Source organism: Ailuropoda melanoleuca, chromosome X (assembly GCF_002007445.2).
Source record: "Ailuropoda melanoleuca isolate Jingjing chromosome X, ASM200744v2, whole genome shotgun sequence".
In the NCBI taxonomy this organism is placed as follows: domain Eukaryota; kingdom Metazoa; phylum Chordata; class Mammalia; order Carnivora; family Ursidae; genus Ailuropoda; species Ailuropoda melanoleuca.
This window is the reverse complement of record NC_048238.1, coordinates 38567400-38593654: the sequence shown is the minus strand read 5'-3', so window position 1 is coordinate 38593654 and position 26255 is coordinate 38567400. Positions and strand designations below refer to the sequence as shown.

General features: G+C 50.7%; 1 protein-coding gene across 1 annotated transcript in view; it reads left to right on the top strand.

Moving 5' to 3' along the window:
* The window catches only part of DIPK2B (divergent protein kinase domain 2B), a 40961-nt gene extending 17278 nt beyond the window's left edge, over positions 1-23683 (top strand). The window contains exons 3-5 of the mRNA XM_002929207.4: positions 16178-16351; positions 18569-18857; positions 20031-23683. Of these exons, the coding sequence (XP_002929253.1) occupies positions 16178-16351; positions 18569-18857; positions 20031-20371 (804 nt within the window). The 3' untranslated portion in view covers positions 20372-23683. The remainder of the gene's footprint in view (positions 1-16177; positions 16352-18568; positions 18858-20030) is intronic.
* The last annotated feature ends 2572 nt before the right edge of the window (positions 23684-26255 follow it).

The window sequence follows — 26255 nt, the reverse complement described above, 5'->3', positions numbered from 1 at the left end:
CTGCTGTTCTCTAGATTTCATCCAGGTTTTAGAGCTATTTACAGTAGAGTGGTAAGTCTGATGCCGGTTGTACCACCGTGGCCGAAACTAGGAATCTCAGAATGATCTACTTTCCAGGGGACAAACAACAAAACAAAACAAAACAAAACAAAACAAAAAAACCAGAACAAAAACAAAAAGCANACCACCGTGGCCGAAACTAGGAATCTCAGAATGATCTACTTTCCAGGGGACAAACAACAAAACAAAACAAAAAAAACAAAACAAAAAAACCAGAACAAAAACAAAAAGCAAACAAAACAAAACAACAACAACAAAAAAACACCTGGTCCCATTGCATTCATATTATCCAAATCCTAAATAGAGCTATTAAAGCCATCTTTCTGGCTTTTGAGAATCTTACCTTATTCTAAAAGGCTTCTGCATTTTGGATACTATTTCCAGGCTGAAGGAAGTGCAGGGAACACCTGTGGCTTACAGCCCAGCATAAATGAAAGGAGGGGAGCCTGGGGGGCTCTGTCAGTTAAGCATCTGCCTTCGGCTCAAGTCATGATCCCAGGATCCTGGGATCGAGTCCTGTGTCAGGCCCCCTGCCCAGTGGAGAGTCTTGCTTCTCCCTCTCCCTCTGCCCCTCCCTTCTGCTCATGCTCTCTCTCTCTCTTTCTCCCACAAAAATAAATACAATCTTCAAAAAAAAATGAAAGGCACCAAGCCTAGCATGGGAGTCGGAGGAGAACCCGACTTAAAAATACACTTACAGCAGACCAGAAAGACACTTTCTATAGAGTACATGGCATTGGTTTTCGTTCCTTTGGTTTTTGCCTCTCCAGCCAGACAGGGTGCTGCTTGAGGGCAGGAACGGCTTCTTAGTCATCCGTGGGTTCCCTCACCCATGTCTGCCATGGAGTAGACACCTCACAAATGTTTGGGAGATGAAGGAGTGAGAGAATGAGTGAATGGATGGGACATCCCTCACCGCTCACTGTTCATGGCTTCAGGGTGACTCTCAGTCCCTACCAGGGCTAATTCCCTGGGCTAACTCCAGAGGCCAGCAGATTTCAGAGTCTCCAGAAGTCCTGACTTTCCCCCAAAGAACATCTTTACTGGCTTGACCCAGGTGTTAGCAAGTCTGAAAATATCATGGTTCCTACTCCTTGGAATATGATTTTTGATACCGGAAAAGTCTAACGGATTCAAGGGAGGAGGGATGGTGACACGGTTTTCCATGAACACTCTCCAAAGCTCGATCTCACCACTGTTATCTTGGAAGAGAGACAAGTAAGACATTTTGACCCAGAGCCAGAGAGGAAGAAGTAGATGGGGGAGACTCTTGCTCAGGAGAACAAGGGGTGGTTCCTCCAGGGGGTCGCCTGATAAGCTGGGCCAAGCACTTCTGAGGGCTGTACTTCAAAGGGAGGGTGAGACACCGAAAGACCAATTGACCTTTCATCACTGTTTCTCCTAGGGTCCGCAGTGCCTCCCTACCAAGAGGTTTCGGGAAGGTCAGTGGTCCAGGGTGACCATGCATCTAGGGCCCCCAAAATGGCACTGGGTGCGGTGGAGACCTTCTGCTCACCGTCCTTCAGACTCAGCAGGTGCTCGTTTATACGTGGCACTTTCAATTCTGGGGACAAGATAGCGGACAGCATGTATGCTTTTGGGAGGGAGGGGAGCTCCTAAAACATAAGTGACTCTTTGTATTAACCAACAAATATGGCTACCTTCTAGTATTTTGAGGTCGGCATCATCTTTTCAGCCTAAAATGACCATCCTTTCCTGGGGTTCTGGGTCTAAGGAACTCTGTATGTGAAGCTACCTGATTTTTATGTGGCCGGATGGCTGCAGTGACGTGCCAACAGTCACGGGGCTCACCCCGTTCTTAACACTCACTGTTCCTGGGTCCATCTGTTCTCTCTGTCCTCCCTGAAGTCCTGCCCATAGCCCAGTGGGGAACAATCCACAGCCTCCCCTTTCAGTTGTCCGTAAACTTAATACCTCAAGCACTCGTGGCGCTGGAGGCCATCAGATTGCCTGAGCATATTTTCCCACAGGAGGTCCCCGTGACAGATCCCCTTCCCTCTGCCTAGACCAGAGAACTCTTTCAACCAAGTCCTTCTACACAGCACCCTCAGCACTTCCCCGTCCATTGGGAGGTAGCCAGCCTTCTGGCCTGACTCAGAGAGCCCTGTCACCTGTCTCCCCTGGCCCCACCTCCGCTTTCCCAGGCACATCCTCAGCCCGGCCGCCAGCCACCACAGCCACCCTCCCCCCCACCCAAATCCAGGTCTTTCCCTTCCTGTTCCATTTTTAAATCTTACTTTTTAAACGTTTTAAAAAGATTTTTATTTATTTACATGGAGAGAGAGAGCATGAGCGAGGGGAGAGGCAGAGGGAGAAGCAGGCTCCCCGCTGAGCAAGGAGCCCGATGCAGGACTCAATCCCAGGACCCCGGGATCATGACCTGAGCCAAATGGGCAGACACTTCACCGACTGAGCCACCCAGGTGCCCCTAAATTTTATTTTTATTATCAAGGTAACATATATTCATTATAAAAATTTCTAAATTATATACGTTTTAAAATCCATAAGGAAATGGGGGGGGGGAAATGACTTAGAACCCACCCCCCGGAGGCAACCACTGTGAACACATTGGAGTTCTTCCTTCTAGTCTTCTTTCTAGTCATAGTAACCTAACTAAAAAGAAGTCAAAGAATTATAAGTTGAATAAGTTGAAAAATGATAAGAATAATCTTTAAATATATGGAAAATGCAGTATATGGAATGTTACACGTTCCTCTGTAACTTAATATGGTATCACATACTCTCCCCTGTATCATTAATGGAGAGAAAAGTCTCCACGAGAGACACAAAGAAAGGCCACAGTGATGGGGTGGCTTTGTAACATGTCACCTTGGCCTGGCTGAACTGCATTTCCCAGAATTCCCTTCCCTGTTAGTTTCCATTTCCAGTGGGCTACAGAAAGATTTTACTGGGAGTTTTGAAGGGCAGAAGGGAAACAGTGACCACTTTGTAGCTCACACAGTGTGCCTTCTGCTGGCTCCGCTTGCTGGGGTGAGGTCAATTGTGTGAGGTCAAATCCCTCTTTTTTAAAAAAGAAGAAAAAACACCCTAGTGTTTCTGCTTCTCTGATTGAACCCTGAGCAATAGGGGTGGTACAACCTCTACAGAGAGGGGCTGGGGAGAAACAGAAGCCTGGAAGCCCCTCCCCCTAGCAAGCACAAGGTTAGTTTGAAGGTTTTCCTGACAATCGGGATTCTGTCTGAGCTTCCTGGACCACAGGACCTTTGCACAGCAGAAGCCACAGAGCTCCCACGGAAGTCTCTGCAAGGTTGCATGCACAAGTGAATTGTCAGAAGCACTTGGCGTCCTGTCTTCTGATTAAAAAAGAAAGGTGGGGCTGGGGAACCCAGCAGCCCATAAAACGAAATGGCCCAGTGGAGAATCACGACCAGCCTTGGTGTACCCGAATCAAAATGACAGAACATGAAATAATGTGTTTTCGTCTGCATCAGCAGCCCCGTCCATCCCAACTATCAGCTGAATTGCCTGCCACAAAGATTATTTCATCTGCCACAGTGAAAAATCTTTGAGCAGCTCACAAATTCCACAGTGGCAAAGCCTGGGGCCCCAGACTGGAGGAAGATGGGGGATGAGACGGGATGAGAGAAAGAGAGAGACTCCAATAGGAGGACGAAACTAGCCACCACTCCCCTAGGCAAGGTCATCCAAGATGTTGGCTACCCCATGGAAGAGGGGGCCATGACTGCCACCGAGTGAGCCTCAGGCTGCCGAAGCTTTGACAGCAAGGAACACAGGGAGGCAAGGCAAAGAGGAGGCCTGACCACAGCCTCTGCATCGCAGGTACCATGAGGGACACCGTGAGGAATTCAGCGACGGTGGTCACCTATGCATCACAAATGGCGCACGTCTTCTAAAAGGAGACAATTGCTTGTAACTTATTCAGGGATCAGAAGTTGCAGGGATCAGAAACCTCCTTGGAACAATTCAAGTATAAAGGGGGGGTCGTTGTGCCGGAAGTACATCCACCTGGACCTCATGGAAACTAGGAAGATCTAAGGCGCCTACTCAGCCCATCTCTGCCTCTGGGGCAGACTGGATCCCCCTGTGTGGTCATGCTCCCTGTTCCTCTCCAACGTGACAGGACAAAACTGTTCCCAGACCCACCACCGGCCGCCTGGCTCAGGCTCCCAGGAGCTGGGGGTTGGAGCAGAGGCCCCGAGTAAGGGCGCTCTGGCACATTCATCCATCCGTGACCAAGGACGTGCTTATCCAGTACCTCCCAGGTGCCCGCCCCAGACTGGGAGCTGAGGAGGTCACAGAAGTGTTGGTATTCAATGTCCCTGTCCACGAGCACCTGAGAGCTGAGGCACGACAGGGCCTGAGGACCAGACTCCAGGAGAAGGAAGAAAATGAGGGCTTGGTTAGGTCAGGAAAGCTGCTTAGAGGATGTGTGATCTGACCTGGGAGGGGAAGGATGGGCTGGGGGAAATGTCCCTGGCAGACCTTCCAGAGAATAGAAGAAACACGAACCGGGCAAAGATGAGGAAGCAAGAATAAGGTTGTGAATGTGGAAAGTAGTTAAATGTCAAGGCCATGATCACAGTGCGCGTCCACAGCAGTGGGTAGCATTGCAACAGGCAGGACTGGGAGGCAGGGAGTGTTGACGTTCATTCTGTAAGACAGCAGTTCTCAACCTTGAGTGTGTGTCGGAAGCTTCTGGAGGGCTCGTTAACACAGGCACCACTGGGCTCTGGCTGTGGAGGTTTTGATGCAGCAGGCCTGGGGCAGGGACCGAGAATATGCATTTCTAAAAGACAAGTGGCTTGAGGACAGGGGATCTTTCCACAAATGGGCCGAAAAGTAGTAGGCAGGGTGCATGGACAAGGGTGCACAGTGGGGTCGAGGAGGCTGGGTAGCAAAAGTAAGACAGGGCCATATACACACAACAGCTGCCAGTGAAGAAAGTAGCTGGGGGGCGGGGGGGGCATCCAAGAGGTACCACTTCTGCTACTGGCCAGGCGATGCCCAGGGCTCCTGGGGAAGTGAGGACGCCTGGCATCCAGGTCTTGCCCTTGAGGCCCGGGACTGCTAGGGAGAGAAAGCCAACAGAAACCCTGCCCGAGGAAAGAATGTCACCCAGAGTCGGAGGCCCTGTTTTACATGGAAACCAGAGCTCTGCCACAGCCAGGCCTTTCTGTGCCAGGGAAACATTCCATAGCCTGCACTCTGCCCCACACCACTAAACCTGTTTTATTTTTTTAATTTAATGTTGTGCTCACATCGATACAACCTTCCTGGGGAGGTTATCCACTCGGAGGGGATCCAAAGTGAACTCCAAATTCTGGACCTGCTCCTGGCTCATTTCTGATCTCTGCTTCTACTCTTCCAAGCCTAACTCGCCATCAGTGACTGACCTGTAAGGGACCGGAATTGATAAGCCCAGGCAAAAACTACAGAGAGAAACTTCCCAATGGGGGAAGGGGCCAATGATAGATCCATTATATCATGACGTCAAAGCCACATTGAAATGACGAGGAGACCAACTACCGTACAAAGTTCCCTCCCTTCTCCAGTGCCAGTGACAGTGGCTGAGGATGATGAGCCGTGCCTGTAAAGGGACATGTCGGAACTTTTTATTTTTTATCTATTTAGTTTTAAAGTTGGCTCCACGCCCAGCCCGGAGCCCAACTCGGGACTCGAACTTCCGACCTGAGCTGAGATCAAAAGTCGGACGCTTAACTGACTTGAGCCACCCAGGGGCCTCTAGATGTCTAAACTTTTTGAGTCATCCAAACGGTTTCTATCAAATAGTCGCTGTGGCAGCCGGCACTTGCAGAACGAAAAGTTAACAAACCAAGAACATTCACATAGGGTCCGGGTTCCAGATGAAAAAACAATCAGAAAGCATCTCAGTAAAAGGGGGGGAAATCCGTCTACTGGAGCAGGAAAGAACTGTGAGCTGTTTCTTGTAAGAACAAAAACCAAATGGGTTTTCCTGGTTTTGAACACAATGCGGCTTGAGGAAACATTCTGTAACTTTCAGCTTAATTACCCGGAATAACCGGTACAGTCCGTGAATCATCATTGTTTTAATTACGACACACTGATTAACTCTGATACATAATTAACCTAAACCCTGCTTCAAGAGCGTATTTAACAACTAAATCATGTAAAAGGTGTTTGGGTGTGTAACCAGAAAGTCAACTCAAAGAAGTTTATTAGCACTCGAACTTTCTCTTTTCCCCCCNAACTCTGATACATAATTAACCTAAACCCTGCTTCAAGAGCGTATTTAACAACTAAATCATGTAAAAGGTGTTCGGGTGTGTAACCAGAAAGTCAACTCAAAGAAGTTTATTAGCACTCGAACTTTCTCTTTTCCCCCCGGGTGCTAGGAGAGTTTGAGAACAGTAAATTCACTAAGAGTAAAAACTCATTTGTTTGAGATTTCCTTCAGCCGTCCAAATCGAGCCGGTCCGGGCAGCCTTCTCACTAGAAAAGCTGACTTCTGATCTTTTTGTTTTTTTCTCTCGTATCACTGCATTTGTGTATTCATACATCCCTACATAGAACGATGGTACCTCTGGGGGCGGTAACAGGAGCTCTTGTTCACTTTCACACTGTACGATTCCATATTGTTTGAACGTCTGACAATGAACGTGCACGGAATGGCCAACTTTGCAAGCCTCTTTCCTCCCAGTGCATGGGAAAAAGTGCACTGGTTAACCACTCTCTATAGACAGTGTGGGCATGGCCTGTGGCTTAATCCATTGATGGGGAAGATGGTGGTGACCCTGGAAAAGGTTCACCTGGGGCACCTGGGTGGCTCAGTCGGCGAAGTGTCTGCCTTCGGCTCAGGTCATGATCTTGGGGTCCTGGGATCGAGCCCCATGTCGGGCTCCCTGCTCAGCCGGGAGGTTGCTTCTTCCTCTCCCTCTGCCCTTGACCCCTGCTCGTGCTCACTCACTCTCTGTCTCTCTCTCTGTCTCGTGAACAAATAAAATCTTTTTTAAAAAGGTGGGGTGAGGAATAAATTAACTAAATAAAATAAAAAGGGGGTAAAGTGACTTGAGTTAGCACATCTGGTGTCTTTAGCACATGTGTCATAATTTGTGAACATGAAATCCTATCTGTTTGCCTTGTTTTTATGCTCAGTAAAGCCTTAGAAGAACAGATTCTGAGAAGTGAAAACTAATTCTCATTCCAACATGGCGCTTTCCACTGGTCAGCTGACTATGTCCTTGAAAGGAGAGGTCAGAGTCCTGAAGCCAGCTGTGCCTTCAGCCGTCTTTATGACCTCAGTCTGCTGACTTTCGGTCTTTACAAAGGAAAGCCACGCTTCTTTCCTTAGATTTTCTTCCTGAGAGCAGCTAGTGTTCTTTTCTTCTCCACATTTCCTTCCATCTGAGCAAGTGTTCACATATGTTCAGTCGTGGAAAATCTTTGTCTTCCAAGTAATATTTGTTTTTGGGAAACAGCCCAAAGTCTTCCAGACCCAAGTGGGACGATTAATACGGGGAAATGAGCTTGGGGCTCGGCTGGGTATAAGGCACCCACTGTCTTCCCGAGTCCTCCTGCCATTCCTGTGAGTTAGAAGAGGCACTATCATCTCCTTTCACATAAGAGGAAACTGAGTCTCTGTCGGGCCAAGATTCCAATCCAAACCCTTTGCCCTTCCCTCATGCCTCAATGAGGCCACCTTTTTGCGGGCTGGTGGACTGTTTGGCTTACCTGGGTTCAACGAAACCACTCTCTGGAAAAGCGGTTTGTGGTAAGGCCATCCCTGGCCTAACACTGGGCCTGGAAGCTCCTGGGCCCTGAGGCAACTCTGGCATCTGGCAACCATGCATCTAGCACTTCAGCCAGTCTCTCCTGGGCTCCCAATCACCCTGGTTCATGGCGGCCCTGCTTCTTTCCACAGCTCTGCCCCATCCCCCCTTTCTCAGATGGATCCCAAATCTAAATTCCAAAAAAAAAGTCAGAAAAACTGCCTTAGCTCTTCACTGATACCTCACTCACACCAGGCACCCCCAATCCCATCAAAGATGGCGTCGCCCTGTTTGCCTAAGCGTGCAGCCATGGAGGGGCAGGCTTCAGCTAGACGGTGACATCAGGCGTGGAGAGTACCATGGCTGGTTAGAAGGTGCATCTATAATGTGGCAGTGATGACGTTTATACTGAGGACAATGATGGTGACAATGATTAGTGCCGTTTGCTGAATGCAAAACACACGCCTCTCGCCGTGCCAAGCCTTTTGCATGCATGTTCTGTGAGGCTTGTAAACTAGCTCTGCGCTCAGTTCTCAAAGAGATAGCAGGACAAGAGATAGTACTTCTCTAGTCTTTCTACCATGTGATAATGGACAACATAGCAGCATAACTTCTGGCACTATTTCCTGGCCAAAATAACCAAAGGGGCAATCCTAGTATCTTCAACCATCCCTGACCCAACATAAGAAGTATAATAATGGAGGCATCTAGGGCGCCTGGGTGGCCCAGTTGGTTAAGCGTCTGCCTTCGGCTCGGGTCATGATCCCAGGGTACCAATAACCATAATGATCTTTAAAGAGTCACTTCCCTTTCCTGGTTCTTACGTTAGTATGGCTTATCTGGAAAATGGGAGCGTTTTGCTAGATGGTGTGATGATACAGTCTACCATTTGCATTTGCCAGCATGGACTATGAAAATTAATGTCATTGCATTCTCCACAAAATTTTTAAAAGATTTTATTATTTGAGAGAGAAAGAGAGCGAGAGAGAGCACAAGTGGGGAGGGGCACCGGCAGAGGGAGAGGGACAAGCAGACTCCCCGCTGAGCAGGGAGCCCAACACAGGGCTGGATCCCAGGATCCTGAGATCATGATCTGAGCCTGAGCCGAAGGCAGACGCTTAACCGACTGAGCCACCCAGGCGCCCCAATTTACCACAGATTTTTGAAGCCCTTTTTTAGGCAATCACTCAGTTTCCAGGATGGTCACCAGGGCAAGAGAGAACTAAAGGCTCAAGGTCCCTGCGTATGTCGAGATAGCGTCCATGAAAAGGCTTGCCACAGGGCCTGACACTTAAAACTTGTACAAAGTGTTCCTCTCCTTTCCCCAACCATGTCCTGCCAACCATGTTTTCCGAGAGTGATCACTACAGAGCCTTCTGCAGCAAGCAGCTCCCATGCCATTGTCCCAAACCCACCGGGAATGGGCAGCGTGTGCATGACATTCTCCGGTGGTCGGCAGTCAAACCCCCAACTGAGACGTGGTCCCCCTGCTGCCATCTTCCACTTCTGGTGGGAACACTCAGGCTGGGCAAATCTCACCCATGGGCTGGAACTTGAGAAGGAGCTGGGGCAATTCTGGCATGAGGCTTGCAGACCATGTAACTTGAAGTTGTGGTCTGCTTGGAGAGCCCCTTCTAGCTCCACCTATGGATGAACTCTCTTATATCTAGCTTCTAGAAAGGAACAACAAGCATAGCTGTTTTACTTCTTAAGTACCTCCAACAGGGTCATGAAATCGCTTGTCTAGACGATTTACCATCAATGATTCTGTTCTGGTAAGAACCCTTTACATGAGGACAGTCTTGGTGGCTGGTGATGTTTTTTTGAGCCAACACACTCGAGAATGTGGGTAAAAGCCAACCGAAGCTCAAACGAGTCATTGCGGAAGTTACGTCTTGCACCCTCCGATTTCACTAGAAGCTTCAAAAGTGAAAGCAAATCTAGATTTTGATCTCGTTGCCGTCGCTTCCACAACGAACAAATGATTTTCCCTTAGCAGAGTGTATAATCTGTGTGTAACATATTGTATATAGTATATGAATATATTAAATACAATGTTAATCATTTATTAATGAATATTAATGTGGTGTGAATGATTAATATATTTTTGCATAATCTATATATAACATACAATATTTTATATATGTATATGTATATACATGTATATGTGTTTGCATATATATACACACACGCACATATAAGCAGATTTATTTCAAGGAATTGGCTTATGCAATTATGGAGGCTGGCAAGTCCCAGATCCACAGGGCACACCAGTAAGCCGAGTCCCCTGGGCGGGAACTGACACTACGATCGACAGGCAGAATTTCTTCCTCCTCCTCAGGGAAACCTTCCTTATGCTCTTAAGGCCCTTCAACTGGTTGGATCAGGCCCACCCACTTTATCGAGGATGATCTCTCTTCCTTCAAGTCAACTTACTGTAGATATTAATCACATCTACAGAATATCTTCACAGCAACCCCTGGATTGGTGTTTGATGGAATAACTGGGCACCGTAGCCTGGCCAAGCTGGCACATGAAATAGCATCTCAGGGACATACCCAGTAAATTTTATTGACTGACATACAGACCATTAGGGATTGTGCTGGAGAAGTGTGACCATCGCTCTCTGTACCCTCTTGCACAGAAGGCCCCTGTTAGATGAGAGTAGAGGAGAGCAAAAGCCCAGTCACTAGCCCCACACGGTCAAGACTTTGACCAGCTGGCTGGTTCCCTAAGGGATGGCACCAGACCGGAAATAGAAGGATGAGGAATCCAGGTGGGCATGGGGGGGGAGGGGCGACAGAGGACCAGAGTTTGGTTGTCCTCTTGCCTCTCCTTGGAAGGTGCTGAGTTAGCCTTGTAGCCCACGTACGCGGAAGGGAGAAGTGACTTGGAAACTCCAGAGCAATGGGCCATCCCCCAAAAGGCTGTATGGCTTCGGAATGAATCATGATTTTATTGAAAAATGTTTAATTTCCCAATTCTGTTTGCCATTAGCCAATACTATTGTGGGCTTGCGTGTGGCCAGCACAGGCCAAACGGAACCAGACGGAGCCCCACTCTCTGAGTGGGACCCTGGGCAGCAGCTTTCGCCACTGTAAAGGGCATCGGGGTACAAGACGGTTTTAAAGTCTTTTCTGGCTATAGGTCGAGAGGTGGCCCAGAACCTTCTCTGCAAATATATCACTTGTTGCCATGTGACAAACCGCTTCAAAACTCGGTGGCTTAAAACAACGACGATCACCGGTTTTGCTCATAAATACGCAATTTGGGCGGGGCTTAGAGGGGAAGGCTCCCCAAGCTCCCCGTGGCATCCGCTGGGGTGGCTCAATGCAGCGCAGGAGAAGCCATTTCCAAGATGGCTCAGTCACGTGGCTGGCAAGTCGGGGCTGGGTGTCAGCTAGGCACTCCGCTGGGGTGAGGGCTGGGGATCTTGCTTTCTCGCGGTGTGGCCTGGGCTTCCTTACAGCCTCGTGGCTGGGGACAGGAGAGAGCCAAGGAGAAGCTGAGTCACCTTTCAGGGCCAAAGCTCAGAAGTCATGTAGCATCACTCCTATAAGTGTGCCAGTCACTAGACTCGAGTCACCAAGGCCAGTCCCGATTCTAGGGTACGGGAATTAGACTTCACCCTTTGATGGGAGGAGTGTCAAAGAGTTTGTAAATATGTTTTAAAACAACCTCATGGGGTGCCTGGTGGCTCAGTCGGTTAAGCGTCTGCCTTCGGCTCAGGTCATGATCTCAGGGTCCTGGGATCGAGCACTGAGTCAGGCTTCCTGCTCATTGGGGAGTCTGCTTCTCCCTCTTCCTCTGCCCTTCCTGCTCCCTCCTGGTGCTGTCTCTCTCTCAAATAAATAAATAAAAGCTTTTAAAAATTTAAAAAAAATAAAGCCACCTCAGCAAATGATATCTCTGCTGTCCACATTTATATTGAGTACCACCTCTGACACCTCCCTTTTTCTTGCTCCTCCTCCCCCATCCAGCCAGTCACCAAGGCTTATAAATTCTACCACCAACAAATATCTTCAAATCTGTTCATTCTCTCATCTCACACCTGGAGCACTGCATCTTCCTGACTTTCCCACCTCCACTCTTTCTTCCTGTGATATTTAGGACTATATTCAGTTGCATATGACAAAAAATCCAAATAACAGTGGCTTAAACAAGATCAAAATATACTTCTCTTTTACATAAAAGAAACTGATACATAGCTGTCCAGGGCTAATGTAGTGGCTCTGTGATTTTCGGGGATCTGGGCTACTTTCATTTTGCTGCTCTACCACACTTAGTATGCCCTGACCCAAGATGGCTGCCTAAGCACCAGCCATCATTTCCACATTCCAGCCAGGGGCAGGAAAAAAAAAAAAGAATGAAGAAGGATACACCTTCTCCCTTGAAGGATCCTTCCCAGAAATTTCTACTTATATTTCATTGACCAGTACCTAGCCACACTACCACGCCTAGCTGCAAAAGAATTTGAGAATGTAATCTTTATTCTGGGCAGCCATGTGCCTCACTAACATCCAGAAGTCCATAAATACCAGTCTTGGACACACTCCTCCGAATCCATACTTCACTCTGCACCCAGAATCATTTCCCTAAAATGCATATCTGAGTATATCACTCCTCTGCTCAGGGCCTTCGGCGGCTTCCTATCCCTCCTGGATAAAATCAAAATTCCTTAAAATGACTCCAATGTTGCTGCTATCTGGGCTTCTTCTCTGTCAACTGTTACTAGAGATACTTCACCTTCAAGGAGTACTAACCAACCTGCAGGCCAGCGTATTTGCTCTCAACTCAAGGGTAATGCAAGGTGTTCCCTCTGCATAGAATCCTCTCCCGCCCTCTTTACGGGTTCACTCTACCCACACTTCAGGCCTCAGCCTGGACGTCACTGTCCTCCAAGAAGATTTGGAGGGGCCCATGGACATGTTTTCATTTCTTTTAGAATCAGAAGGAAAAAATGAACTCCTAGGTCCAAGAAAATGTTTGAATTCATCAATATTAATAGTGCCTACCTCACTAGCTTCTTGTAAGGAGTAAATGAAAGAACACACTACATGTGAGGGGCTTAGAACAGTTCCTGTCATATAGTTAGCACTCAGTAATGATCATCTATTATTGTTGTTGTTGTTATGGCCTACCTCTCCCAGAGGTATTTTCACTTGAAAGTTGTCTCTCGAAGAACAGAAGAGATTACTTACCTCTCCCGGTCCCCAATGATTATCTGTAATGGTGAAATTTCAGGCTGCCTTGGAAAAACTATCAGAAGCAAAGAGATGGGGGCGCCTGGGTGGCTCAGTGGTTAAGCATCTGCCTTCAGTTCGGGTCATGATCCCAGGGTCCTGGGATCGAGCCCTGCATGGGGCTCCCTGCTCAGCGGGGAGGTTGCTTCTCCCTCTCCATCTGTGGCTCCCCCTGCTTGTGTGCTCTCTCTCTCTCTCTCTGTCAGATAAACACCAAAAAATCTTAAAAAAAAAAAAGACAAGGAAGAAGAAGCAAAAGGGATGTTGTCCTGCCTTCAAATCATCTTCTATGGTCTCCACCTAGGGAGCTTATGGGGCCAGAGGGGGGACAGGACCTAATACAGGGGAAACTGCTAGGACATTCGAGTCTAATGGACCGGGTTCTGTCTTAGCTCGGGCTACTATAACAGAGCACTGTGGACTAGGTGGGTTAAAGAACAGAGCACTATTTCTCACACTTCTGGAGTCTGGGAAGTTCAAGGTCAAGATGCCAGCCAATTGGCTCCCAGGGGAAGCTCTCTTCCTGGTTTGCAGACAGCTGCCTTCTCATCATATCCTCACGTGGTGCTCTCACAGCTCTTCTTACAAGGGCACTAATCCCATCATGAGGGCTCCACCCTCATGACCTAGTTACCTCCCAAAGGCCCCACCTCCTGATACCATGGCACTGGGGATTAGGGTTTCAATATATGAATCGGCGGCAGGGGGGGTGGATGGAGGAGAGGCAGGGAACAGACATGCAGTCCATACCAGGTTCAAATCCTGAATCCAACCCTTACCTAGACTCAGCAGACTTCCAATTACTCGGTTGCAAAAGGAGGCTCATAATGGCACCTGCCGCGTGGGTGCCTGGGAAGATTAAATGAGCAATAGCACAGGAAATCCGCAGCCCACTGCCTGGCACGTGGTGGGCTTGTCCCCTCTCCTCCCATCTATACACATTCCCGAAGGCTGGAGCGCCCATGAATTGGACGCTCACAGGCTCAGAGATGCAAGCATGGAATGTTCTTTCACCTTCTCTCCCAGAGCTAAACTCCTGCGCTCCCAGCCCTCTGGGGAGTAGGAAGTGGCATCTAAACACTGTCAGGCAACCCCGGTCATATTTCAGCATGCCCGGTCACTTCAGAATTTGGACCAGCCCCCTCCCTCCCTGGGGAGCCCAGGGGCTCACTGGGTACCCGGGCTGATGGTAGTTCGACAAGCGTCCACGCTGGCTTCCGCAGAAGCCAGATGTGCCCACGGCCACGGTCCAGCTGTGACCCTGTGGTAGAGAGCAACTGTCTCGGGTTCCCAGTTTTAGCTCGGAAAGCTCCACGTTCCAGGACACCCTCAGTCCCAAGCAGAGTGGGATGGTTGAGCATCCTACCCTGTGAACTGGTCCATGCCCTGGTCAACCTCCAAGACTCTTGAGACTTCTCCCGGCTCCCAGTGGTGCTTCCACCCTCCTGGGTGCTGGCTGGGCAGAGGGACGGCTCCAGGCTGCTGGCCCTGCCCCGTGCTCGGGTGTCCGGGGCTCTGGAGACCGCCCTTGGCCACCTACCCCCGCCGGGCAGGCAGCCTGCAAACACCGTCTACAGACACCTGGGGGCACACTTTCTGCCCTCCGTCTTTCAGGCTTCGGTCTGTCATGTTGGAAGCCAGACTCTTAGAACTTGAAAATCCTGTTCTCACCCACAAAGCCTTACTTACTATCCCTGCTATCCCTGGCTATCCCCGCTATTCTCTGTGCTGGGAATATGAACTTTTTTTTAAATTCAATTAGCCAAGGTATAGTACATCATTAGCTTTTGATATAATGTTCAATGATTTAAAGTTTTTTCAGGATTGATTGATTTGACAGAGAGAGAGAGCACAAGCAGGGGGAGTGGGAGAGGGAGAAGCAGGCTTCCCGCCGAGCAGGACCCGGGGATCGTGACCTGAGCTAAAGGCAGATACTTCACCAACTGAGCCCCCCAGGCCTCCCGAGTTTAGACTTTTTTAATTTAATAAGAGCAGACAGCATTTGTTGAGTGCTTACTGCTGGCCAGGCACTGTTCTAGTGTTTTACACCTGTTAGCTTTTCTGGAGCCTTGTGATCTCTCAGTGGTATGTTCCTGGCACCCTCACCTTAACCTGTAACCCAGAGCACAGAGAGGCTTGCAAAGAGCTCTTCCAAGGTCACACAGCCAGCTGGTCGGTGTGGCGCCGGCGCTGAATTCAAGCCAACTGGGCCCCGGGGCCCTATTTTTAACTATGTTTCTTTTCTTTTATTAGTAGGTTGAGTTCATTGTGTTTGTTCAGTGCGCAGAGAAAGGTACAGGGGCGGGGTAAAATATCGTGGGAAATAAACATAGGTCCGTGCCTCCCAATTTTATCCCAAGAAGAACAAAGTGGGGGCGCCTCGGTGGCTCGGTGAAGTGTCTGCCTTCGGCTCAACTCATGATCCCAGGGTGCTGGGATTGAGTCCCACATCCGGCTTCCTGCTCAGCAGGGAGTCTGCTTCTCCTTCTCCCTTTGCCCCTCCCCCCTGAGCATGCGCGCTCTCTCTCTCAAGTGGGTAAATAAAATCTTTAAAAAAAAAAAAAGATCTGGAATGAGGCAAGCATGACTTCTTCCACCAAAAAAAAAAAAAAAACAACCAAAGTGGCACATGGGAAGACACTCAGGTGTGTAGTGTCACAAGTGTGGTGACATTGTCATGAAATGGCGGACGGAATCAAAAAGGTCAATGGCAGAGGGCTGATCTGATAATGCAGCCTGAGACTGGCTGCCTGTGGGGAGGCAGCGTGGACGGGCGGTGGTGCCGGAGAAGCAGGTGCTCCAACGCGTTGAATGCTTGCTGGGGCGCCCACCTGCCCAGGGCCCGCCTACCCTGCCCCTAGGACGGCTCAGTCCATTCTCCTTGGCCCTCGGGGTCTCTCCCCAGGCCCCGCAGCCAGTGCCTGCACAGCCCCTTACACTCCACCCTCCAATAGTGCTCAGACGCCCCCCTCCTGACCCGGGGACTCTCCCCGACAAAGCCCATCTTGTCCCCCAACTCTGGTGTCTCCCCCACCGGCAGAGAGTGTCCTGTCCTGATGGCTCCCCCATGAGAGCTCAGCGCCCTTTCCCCCTCCTGGGGTCTCTCCCACCCACCCCCTGCAGGGCCTGCCCAGCCCCTTCCTGCGCTGCCCGTCGCAGCGACTCCTGGACCGTGTGGTCCGGCGCTACGCTGAGGTGGCCGACGCTGGCAGCATCTTCATGGGCCACTTCACTGACCGCGACAAGCTGCGTCTGCTCTACACCCTGGCTGTCAGTGCTCATCCCATCCTTCTGCAGGTACGCCCTGACCCCCGCCCAGGGAGGGGCTGCGGCTCGGGCTCCAAGGGGCCAGCCCTGGGTTGAGCTCTCTTCCCCTTTACCGAAAGCCTTGGGGCCACCACCTGGAGACGTGCCCTGCAGCCGTACCTGGGGAGGAGAGGAAACGGAAGTATCGTAGATGTCCATCAGTAGGGGAATGGTCAAATCAATGAGGGGGCACTAGAGCCTGGGGATCCCACGCAGTCATGGTGGCCCCTATCTCCTTGCAGTTTCCAATCCAGCCGTGGAGACAGACACTTAGCGAGTCAGCAAGCATCCGCAGAGCGTGTGGAACCCAGTCACACCCACTTCCCCCAAACCCCAAGGGTCCGGACACTCACGTTGTGGGCAACAAAGGAAACCAGGAAGCAGGAGGAAGGAGTGGAAAAAGGAGGAGGGCTAGAGAAAGGAGGGAGAGAGAGGTGGGAGAGGGGGAGCAGAAGGAGGAAGAGTAATAAGGGAAGGAGGAGAGAAAGAAGAGGGAGGGGAAAGGAAAGGGAAAGAAAGGAGAGGGAGAAAGTGCAAGTAGAGGAGGAAGACACCACAACAAAGACACTTATATTATCACAATTAGTTACATAATTATTAATTTCATCATTCTAATTTCATTTTAAATATAATTGTATATAATTAATTATACATAATCAAAAATCATTGATATATTGTTACATTACATATTTTAGTCTATATTATTGATTAAATCTATTTATTATTTAGTTATTTCATTTATTATTTATTATATATAATATATAATGTTTAATTATTATATATTATTTGTTATATATAATTTTATAATATATAACTAATATATATTTATTATATAACATAATATGTAACATATAATATAATATGATATAATATAGAAAATGATATATAATAATTATATAAACTATATGTAATATATAAACTATATAATATAGTAATAATCATAATATAATGTGATATATAATTATTAATATATAACTTACCATCTAATGCATATTTATTAATATATGAATAATTATTATATGTAGTGATATACAATCAATGAGGTACTCTCACTTATTGAGCACCTGCTGTGTACCAGGTTTTGTGTTGAATGTTTTACATCACAACTCCACAGCCCCACAGAAATATTATTGTCCCCTTTTCCAGATGAGGTAGGTGGGGCTCAGAGACGTGAGGTGACTTGACCACAGTCACTTAGCTAATGCCAGCAATGGGACCCAAACCCAGAGCTGTCTGACTGCAAGGTCCATACGCTAAAACCTGCCTAGTAACCCTGGCATTTTAAATCTTAGAGAAGGAGAAGGAATTGCTGGTTGTCCCTCTCGGGGTCTCCTTTTCCTAGCATTCTAACCTTGGTGGTGGCAGCTGACTCCTGAGAGGCCTGGGCCGGGTCCCTCCATTCACCCTGGTCCCCCCACCCGGGAAGTACCGGGATCTTGCCCCCTTGTCCAACCCGGGATGACCCTGGGCTGAGCCTCAAACCCCACCAGGGGGCCGGGGCCCTCCCTCCACTGCCCTTGATGGGAGAGGTCCTAGGTGGTCAGGGGAAGCAAGAAATGTTCTTCACAACAGGTGGGTGGGTTAAAATGGGCAGAAGACCACAGAAAATAGTCGGAGAAGGGAATAACTTCTTTTTTTTAAAGGAGGAAGAGAAGAAAAAAAGTGGTACTTAGAGTTTGTCATTTCCCCTTCGTTTAAAGAAACACCATTCTAGAATACAGCTCCTTCCATGAACAGTCAAGAAAACAGCAGCCAGGATTCCCTCCTTCCTTTTCCATCTCGGAAATCTGGTGCTCTCACGAGGACACAAAGGAGACCCACCAGGGCTGTGTGCTTCCTGAGATCAGTGTCAGGCAGTCCGAAGGTTCCAGAAGGGGGTGGCGGGGGGTGGGGGGCATCTGTGAATAGGTAGGTACCTCAGTGAGGCAGATTCACCCAGAGCCAGCGCCCTGGTTCCCAAAACACTCGAGCCCCAAAGGGCCACTGTCGTGGTTTTGGCATGGGCTGCATGGAAGGAAGGAAGAGTCGTCCATCCACAGCGGAAGGAAGGGGGCGCGGGGCACCGGCCCGGTCCAAGAGGGGACAAGGGGCTGAGGCCTCTGGAGCCGGAGGGGGTCCGGCGAGGACCCCCGGGGGGAGGCCGGGGGAGCGGGGTCAGGGCCGGGGTCTCCCCGACGCGCTCGGACGCCTCCCCCGGCCCGCTCGCAGATCTTCCCGGGCGCCGAGGGCTGGCCGCTGCCCAAGTACCTGGGCTCCTGCGGCCGCTTCGCCGTCAGCACCAGCACCAGCCCGCTGCGGGACTTCTACGGCGCCGGCCCGGACCAGGCGGCCGACCTGGCCTACCAGCTGCTCGGGGTCCTGGAGTCCCTGAGGACCAACGACCTCAACTACTTCTTCTACTTCACCCACGTGGACGCGGACACGTTTGGCATCTTGAACAACGGGCAGCTGTTCATCCGCGACGCCAGCGCGTTGGGCGTCATCGACAGGCAGGAAGGTACCCGGCGCGGGCCTGGCTGAGCAGCGGGCAGAGGGGAAGTCAGGGTGACAAGAGCTAGGGAGGGGTGATGGGGGGGCCGAGGGGAGGGTCGCACCCCGGGACCTTTCACCGCGAGAGCAGCCCCAGTTCGTAAAAGGTCCCCCTCCCCCTTTGGAGTCTGTGCTCCAACTCCGTCTGGCCTTGACCTTGTCCATGACGGCCTTGTGCCCTGCGGCACCGCCCCACCTACACCCTCAGGGCGCTGCTGGTGTCCCCTGCGGTCTGTGTGACCCAGGACACCTGCCCTGCCCCCCCTTCACACACGCACGGCCTCTGGATCCGCCTTCGCAGAACCTCTCTCTCAGAAGCTTCTAGCCTTTATCTGAAACGTGCCTATCTGGCTGATTCCCTGGGACACGGGGCCACCCATTTTGGTACCTTTGCTTTTTCTAAACTTTTCCAACTAAAAAGCATGGCATCAAATGTGGTATGTGAATGAATCGGGTTTCTCCCCGCCTACACAGGCTCAGCCAGGGTTCTAGAACTCTTCAAACATCCCTGTCTCTAGCGGTGACCGCATTTGCTGAGCCCAGGCACAGGACAGGGGATTTTCTTCTCTGATCTCTGATTTTGCTGATAAGAGAAGGCCTCCGAAGACAGACCAGGGAAACCGCACCGACTCATTTCCTGAGTTGCCTTTCTTAAGAAGAATCTGAGTCAGAAGAAACGAGGCTGATGGCAGAATATTGGGGCTACAGCAACCCTGCGCTGGGCAGCCCGGCTGGTCCCCCTGAATGCATATTCTGCCATCGCCTGCTGTTTCTCCCAACGTTGCACTCCACAAGCGCAGATGAGACGGGTCCCAGCGAGTTCCTGTGTCCATTCATTCCGTAATAATCAAGGAGACAATCGCGGTATGGGTGCGGGCCCTACAGTTAGAAACCCAACCTCTGGCAGGGATCGGCGTATTTTCTGGGCCCCGGCCTCTTCCTGCCATAGCACAGAGACCCTCTCCTGTGTTGTCCTCAGCAGGGACCACTGTGTCCCCAAGTTCTAAATCCCCTGGTGACAGGAGATGCTAGGACACTAAACATTCATCCAGTGATTCTCATTAGTGGTGCCTCCCCCGCTCCACTCCCCTGCAGGGAGCACAGGTCGTAGGGTGTGTAATATTGTCCGTCTCCCTTCTAGGCAGCCCAGCAGCCGCCGGGGCGGGAGACAGTAAAGACGTCTTTAGCTGCCTGCTTTCGGGCTGCCAGGCCGAGCTGCCCTCCTGCTACACCATCCCGGAGAAGCAGAGCCTGGTGCTCGTCTGTCGGCAGCTGCTGCCCCGACTCCTCCAGGGGAAGTTCCCCTCCCCCGTGCAAGAGGAGATAGACAATGCACTTGCTCAGTGCGGGGAGGATGCCCGCCCCGACCCCGAAGTCCTCGGGGCCGCCAGCCGGCTGAAGGACATCTTGAGGCCCCTGAGAACCTGTGACCCCAGATTCGCCTACCGCTACCCAGACTGCAAGTATAATGATAAGTTCTGAGGGGCTGGAGCCTTGCCGGCCCCCGGGGACAAGGTCCCTGGCCCTCCCTTGCCCAGGCGGGTCAGACATTCAGAGAGATGCACCTTCATTTCCTGGGAATGAAGGAACACGCTGACAACCGGAGGGGAGTTGTGCCGCACAGTGCGGTTGCCCCTGCTGGCTACAGCGTCACGGAGAAGCCAGGGGCCGGGCGGCAGAAGACCGAACCGTGGACACTCACTGGACCTCGCTGAGCCTCATTGTCCTCTGTTCTTCAGCAGACTCAAGTCAGTGAAAGAAGACAGGGATGTGAAGGGCCAAGGACACGTGCAGGAGGTTACAGAGGGTGTTCCCGAAGTGTGCGCAGGCAGGACCCATGGGACAGAGCCATGGAGGTGGAGGCTGACCCAGAGGGAAGGCAGGGGGAAGGCGAGGACCCTGGCCAGGATCATGTCAGACTCAAACAAGAGGGGCCCCCTTCCTGCTCCCTGTGCCCTTGCACCAGCCCTCCTGCCGTGCTCCCCACACTGCCACGGGGTGAGGAAACGCGTGGACAGGTCCACACTCTGGGTGCTTGGGGTCCCATGCGCTCCTGTGAGGCACCTCGTGGTGTGGGAACGAGCCCCGGGTGAGAAGAGATGAACGGTGGGCTGGGGGTCAGTGTGTTCATCCGAGACCTCTGAGAAGCCAGTGTCTTGACAGGGTGAGACAGGCAACGATGGTATTAAAGAAGATTCCTGCGTAGAAGGGAAGAAGGAGGTATGGCCAGTCTGAGCCCAAGTGAGGGAGAGAAGGTCAGTGGGGGTATTCTAAGACTGGCATCTGTGCTATCTAAAGGAAGGTTCCACAAGGCCCTGCTGCACTCAGTCGTTGGCAGGGAACAGCCCGTGGGAAGCGTGGCCTTGGCCTCACCGCAAAGACAGATCTCAGAAGGCAGCGCAAGGCCGGCAGCCAGCTCTGCTCCCCCGAGCGGGAGGCCTGTGAGCGGCACCCGGCAGCCACAGACGGGGGCCCAGGCCAGCTCTGGCCTCACCGCGGCCTCCACTGTAGCAATCGAAGGAGTCTGAGAATTTTCATTTGAACTTGGCCTTACAGGTCGTTGTAACAGTATTTTTTTCAAGGTCAGCCAACAGAACATATTTTATTCCACAGTTTGTTAGTTTGCTTTATACCTTTGAAATATTTAGTCACATGGTATGTGGGCTTCCATGTGGATTCTTGCCCCGGCCTCTCAAGCCTTAGTGGGGGGCTCTTCGGACCTTTGTCCAGCCTCCCTGTCAGCCCCCTCCCCTTAGGGACCTCCCAGTCGGCCTCCTCTCTTCTCCCTCTGAATCACCACCTTTAGGTCAGAATGCCTGACTTAGTAAGTCTCACTACAGATGGGGAAACTGAGGCCCAGGAAGAGGAGCAACTTGCTGAGACAGTCCATGCTCCTCTTGCCTTCCCCTTCGGCTGCTGATTCGCACCCTGTCCTACCCAGTTTGGGCCCCTTCACTCACATTTAAAGACGGGCCAAGAAAAGTCCTATCTCGTTGTCCACTAGGTTGCTTGTCTTGGGGGTTTGCCTTTTGACCGCTCCAGGCACTAACCTCCGGGGCAACCGTGACAGCGAGGATGGCAGGCCAGGCTTCTGGAAGAGCAGGCCTGGCCTGCCTGAGAGTCTTTGAGACGGTTGCCTTCTGGCTCGGTCTGGAGGGGCGAGGATTGACCACCTTTTCCAACACCTTGCTCTCAGCCCCGTGAAACTGACTTTTGACTTCCGGCCTTCAGAACCATGGAAGGAAACATTTCTGTTGGTGTACACGGCCCATTTTGTAGCCATTTGTTAGGGCAGCTACAGGAAACTGAGACGCACCCCAAACCCCATCTTAGCGTCCGCTTCGAGAGAGCCCAACCTGCAATATTGCCCAAGTCCGGTGTATAGTGATGAGTTCAAAGGCCAGACCGGACCAGGAGGGAGTGTGTTATGTACTTCTCCTCGGGGCTGAGGCTCAGACGGCTCCATTTCTCCACTGACTAAGTCTCATGCATCATCTAAGATCCTGTCTGAGTCCCACCTTGACCCAGAGCTTTTCCCGACAGCCCGGCCCCCAGGGAGCCCTTTCTGAATCCCCTCTCTATACCCCTGAACCATCGGTCTGTGCCCATCTGAAGCTGACCCTCGGGTATTCCAGAAAGTTCTGTGTCCTACCCTCCCATCCAGCTGAGAGCAGCCTCCGGATGGCGGGGGTGAGGGCCCTTTGCGTTCTCCACAGCAGCGTGGTGGGCACCGAGCAGGTGCTCGAAGAATGTTCTTGCTGAGGCCGAGGAGTGCGCTCCTTAGGCCGTTTTGCTTGGCGTTTGTCCCATACTGTGTGCTCTAGACTCAATGTTTGTGTCTCCCCGGAATTCCTCTGTAGAAATCCTCACCCCCGGTGTGATGGTATTAGGTGCTGGGGCCTTTGGGAGGTGACTGGCTCGTGAGGGTGGAGCCCTCGTGGATGGGATTCATGCCCTTCTCAAAGAGACCCCAGAGAGCCCCCTCGCCCCTCCTGCCACATGAGGACGCAGAGAGGAGATGGCCATCTACGAGCCAGCGAGAGGGCTCTCTCCAGACACTGAACCTGCCGGCGCCTTGATCTCCGACGTCGCAGCCCCCTAGAACTGTGAGAAATAAATGTCTGTTGCTTAGAAGCCCCCCCCCCCACTCAGTCTATGCTATTTTGTTACACTGGCCCAAACACACTGACACATGTCGCTGGCCAGATGCAGGACAGAGATGCTTCCTTGAGGGTTTTGCTAGCTACTGTCTTTTTTACCTGCTGGACCAGCTACCTAATTTGTGGGGGCCTTGTGCAAAATGAAAAAGTGGGGCCCCCTGTTTTTAAGATTGGCCAGACAACAGAGCATGAAACTAAGTGCAGGCCCCGTGACACTGCGTAGGGCTTGCTTGCCCGTGAAGCTGGCCCTGGGAGCTTGAGACACTAACTCCTCACCTGAGCGGTGTTCCTGGGGTTCGCTGGCGCCTCCTTTGACCTCCACCACCAAGGGGACTAGGTGCAGGAACAGAGGCCGCATCCAAAATACCGAACCACTGTGGCAAAGGAACTAACCTACGAGAACACCCTCCCCCCGCTGCAGCCATGACGTCATGGGTCTAACCACAGCCTGGCCGGCAAGTCCAACTCTTCGAAGGAGGAAACTGGTTCAAACGATTCACTCAAAGTGCCCATTTTCCGGTCTCCTGCTTCCCACTCCTCCGCTGTAGCATCTGACTTCAGCCCATCGGTGATTCCGTGAGCCTGACCTGAACGTTTCCTCTAGGGTTAAAAAATAAATGGCTAAATCAATCAATCAACATTTTGTTGGATTTGTGCTCTTTTGGGAAAGATTTACAGCCCTGAAATCAGACAGACCTGGTTTCAAGTAATGATTCGGCTGGTTCCTGTGTAACCTTGGGCAAGTTGCTTAACCTCTCTGAGCCTGCATGAAATGGGGAGGGAAGGATCTACCCTCGCAGGGTTACTGTCCTATTTCAATAACATGATGTCTCTCAAGAGCCGGGCCCCTGTACGCATCCGGTATTTGAAGGCAAATGTAGGGCAAGAACAGAGGGTCTCCCAGCCAAAAGGGCTCCTCACAGAGCCAAGGAGAGTGCTGCAGGCTCTGGGGGGGGCCCCCTGATCTCTGCCCCCAAGGCTCTGCTCCAGCCCAGAGGACCGGTAAGGAAGCCAGGGTGCCGCAGGCTGGTAGACCATCTGACTGGGGCCACTGATAACCCCTCCTGCTAACCAGATTCCGGCTTGATCATGAATGACAGCTGGGCAGTCACCATACTCACCTCCCCAGCCCAGCCCTCCCCCAGGCTCAGAGGGGCTGCTTCTCCAGCAGGCGATGTCGGGAGCCTCGGGAAGCCCATTCGTGCTCAGTACTGAAGAGCAATGCGGAAGCCATCTTGGCCCGTTGAAAGCAGTTGTCTCACGGCCTGTGCGCGGAGAGGTGCCTTTTCTGCCCAGTTCAGGCCTGTTGCCCACATATACTGGCGCAGCGGGGCTCACGCACACACAAGTATGCTCCTGGTCTGTCTGCAGCTCTTTAGGGCTCTGCTCAAGAACAGTGGCAGCTGCAAGACATGTGGGAGGGTCAAGGCCCAGGCAGGGGGCCGTGAATTTGCAGGTACAATGACCTTCCAAAAGGCAACTGAGAGGAACGGGCCAGCGAAGTGGAGCTGCACAACCAGTTCAAGGGGCCCCGCCCCCTTTGCAGGAGCAGACAAGGAGAGGGAGCACCCCCGTCCTGCTAGGGTGTCAGATCCTGCGCCAGCCCCTGTCGCAAAAGTCAGCGCGTCGAAGTTATTTATTGCAGTGTTGCTTGTAATCGAAAATACTAGAAACAACCTAAATACTCGTACATGGGAGAGTGGTTGAATAAACCACGATACCTCCACACAATGGCGTGCCATGCAGCTTTGCAAACGAATGCGGACGATCTCTATGAACTGACACGGAACGGTCTGCAAGATATAGAGCTGAACGAGAACATGAGTGCAAAGCACGAGAGTATTTAGAGGGTGCTGCCTTTCATATAAGAAAGACTATAACAAACATTTATGTATCTGCTCACTTGTGATACAAATACATATTATATAAAAATATATATAACATATAAAATATTATCTAATACATACATAGAAAGAGAGAGAGAAAGAGAGAATAAACCAGAAGCTAATGAGATTGGTTACCTACAGGGTGTGGTGGGAGTGGGGTGGAAAGAAGAGAGGAATGGGAGTGGAGGTAGGGATAAAGAGGGAGTGAACGTTCTCTGAGTATACCTTGTTGTACAAATCTGACTCTTAGAACTATGGAAATGCCTCCCCCAACCCGCAAATAAATAATGAAGATCCCCCAGGATGCGGGTTGCACTAAGGTGTAATACACACGATAACGAGCGGACCTAACTGTGGGACACATGAGTAAGATAACCACACCGAAGAACTAGCCTAAGGAACTTGAAAAGTCAGCATTTTGACTACAACAGTATAAGGCTAACGGCAAAAAGAATTGCGTGCACTATTTCAAACGGTTCATTTTGTGCTAGGTGAATTTCACCTCAACTTAGAAAGAGAGAGGAGACAGAGAACCGCGCACAAACAATTGTGCTCTAGTTAGTAAATATTTTTCCCATGATGTGGGTCAGCTGTTCCAAAATTATTTTAAGAGTGGAGCAAGTAAGTAAATATATTGTGGATAATGAGAGACAGGCGTCTTACCATTGGAGAAAGGAGTTACAAACAAGGAAAGAGGGAAGGCAAACTGGAAACCTCTAAGGTTGGACTGGAATTAGAGGCATCACTAAAAACGCATGATTTTGCTATAGATACACAGATGGATAGATACAGAAAGACAGACGTGAGGGTTAGAAATATATTTCCCAGCTCTGTCTCTGAGAAGGCCTATAAGCAGCAGCACCCCACTCCCTGGTGTCCAGGTCTGGGTTTCTCCAGTAAAAGAAACCAGAGCTCTTTGGAGAAATGGCTGATTCCAAGACTAGGAAAGCAAAAGATGAGTCTGGAATAATCTTGTGCTGCCAGAAAGAAAGGAAATGCTCAAAAAATTGGAGGCACAGAAGCCAACTTGAAGGGACTCCTAGTAGCCAAATCTGGGACAATCTGAACTACAAAATAAATAGTGATAGTCACAGATTATAATCCATAAATAAAATCAGTGTTTATGAGACCATACTGTTACAAATCCTTGAATAAGTAAATAAGTGGGGGAGGCAAGAGCTCTTCATTACAGTAGAAATCCGATTAATCCGATTCATAAGTGTAGAAGAAACGATGGGAGTGGGAAGTCACCACTTGGCCAACACCACACTAATAACTATTACAGGCAAGAATCCTCAGTGGGGGCTAAAACCAGATGAA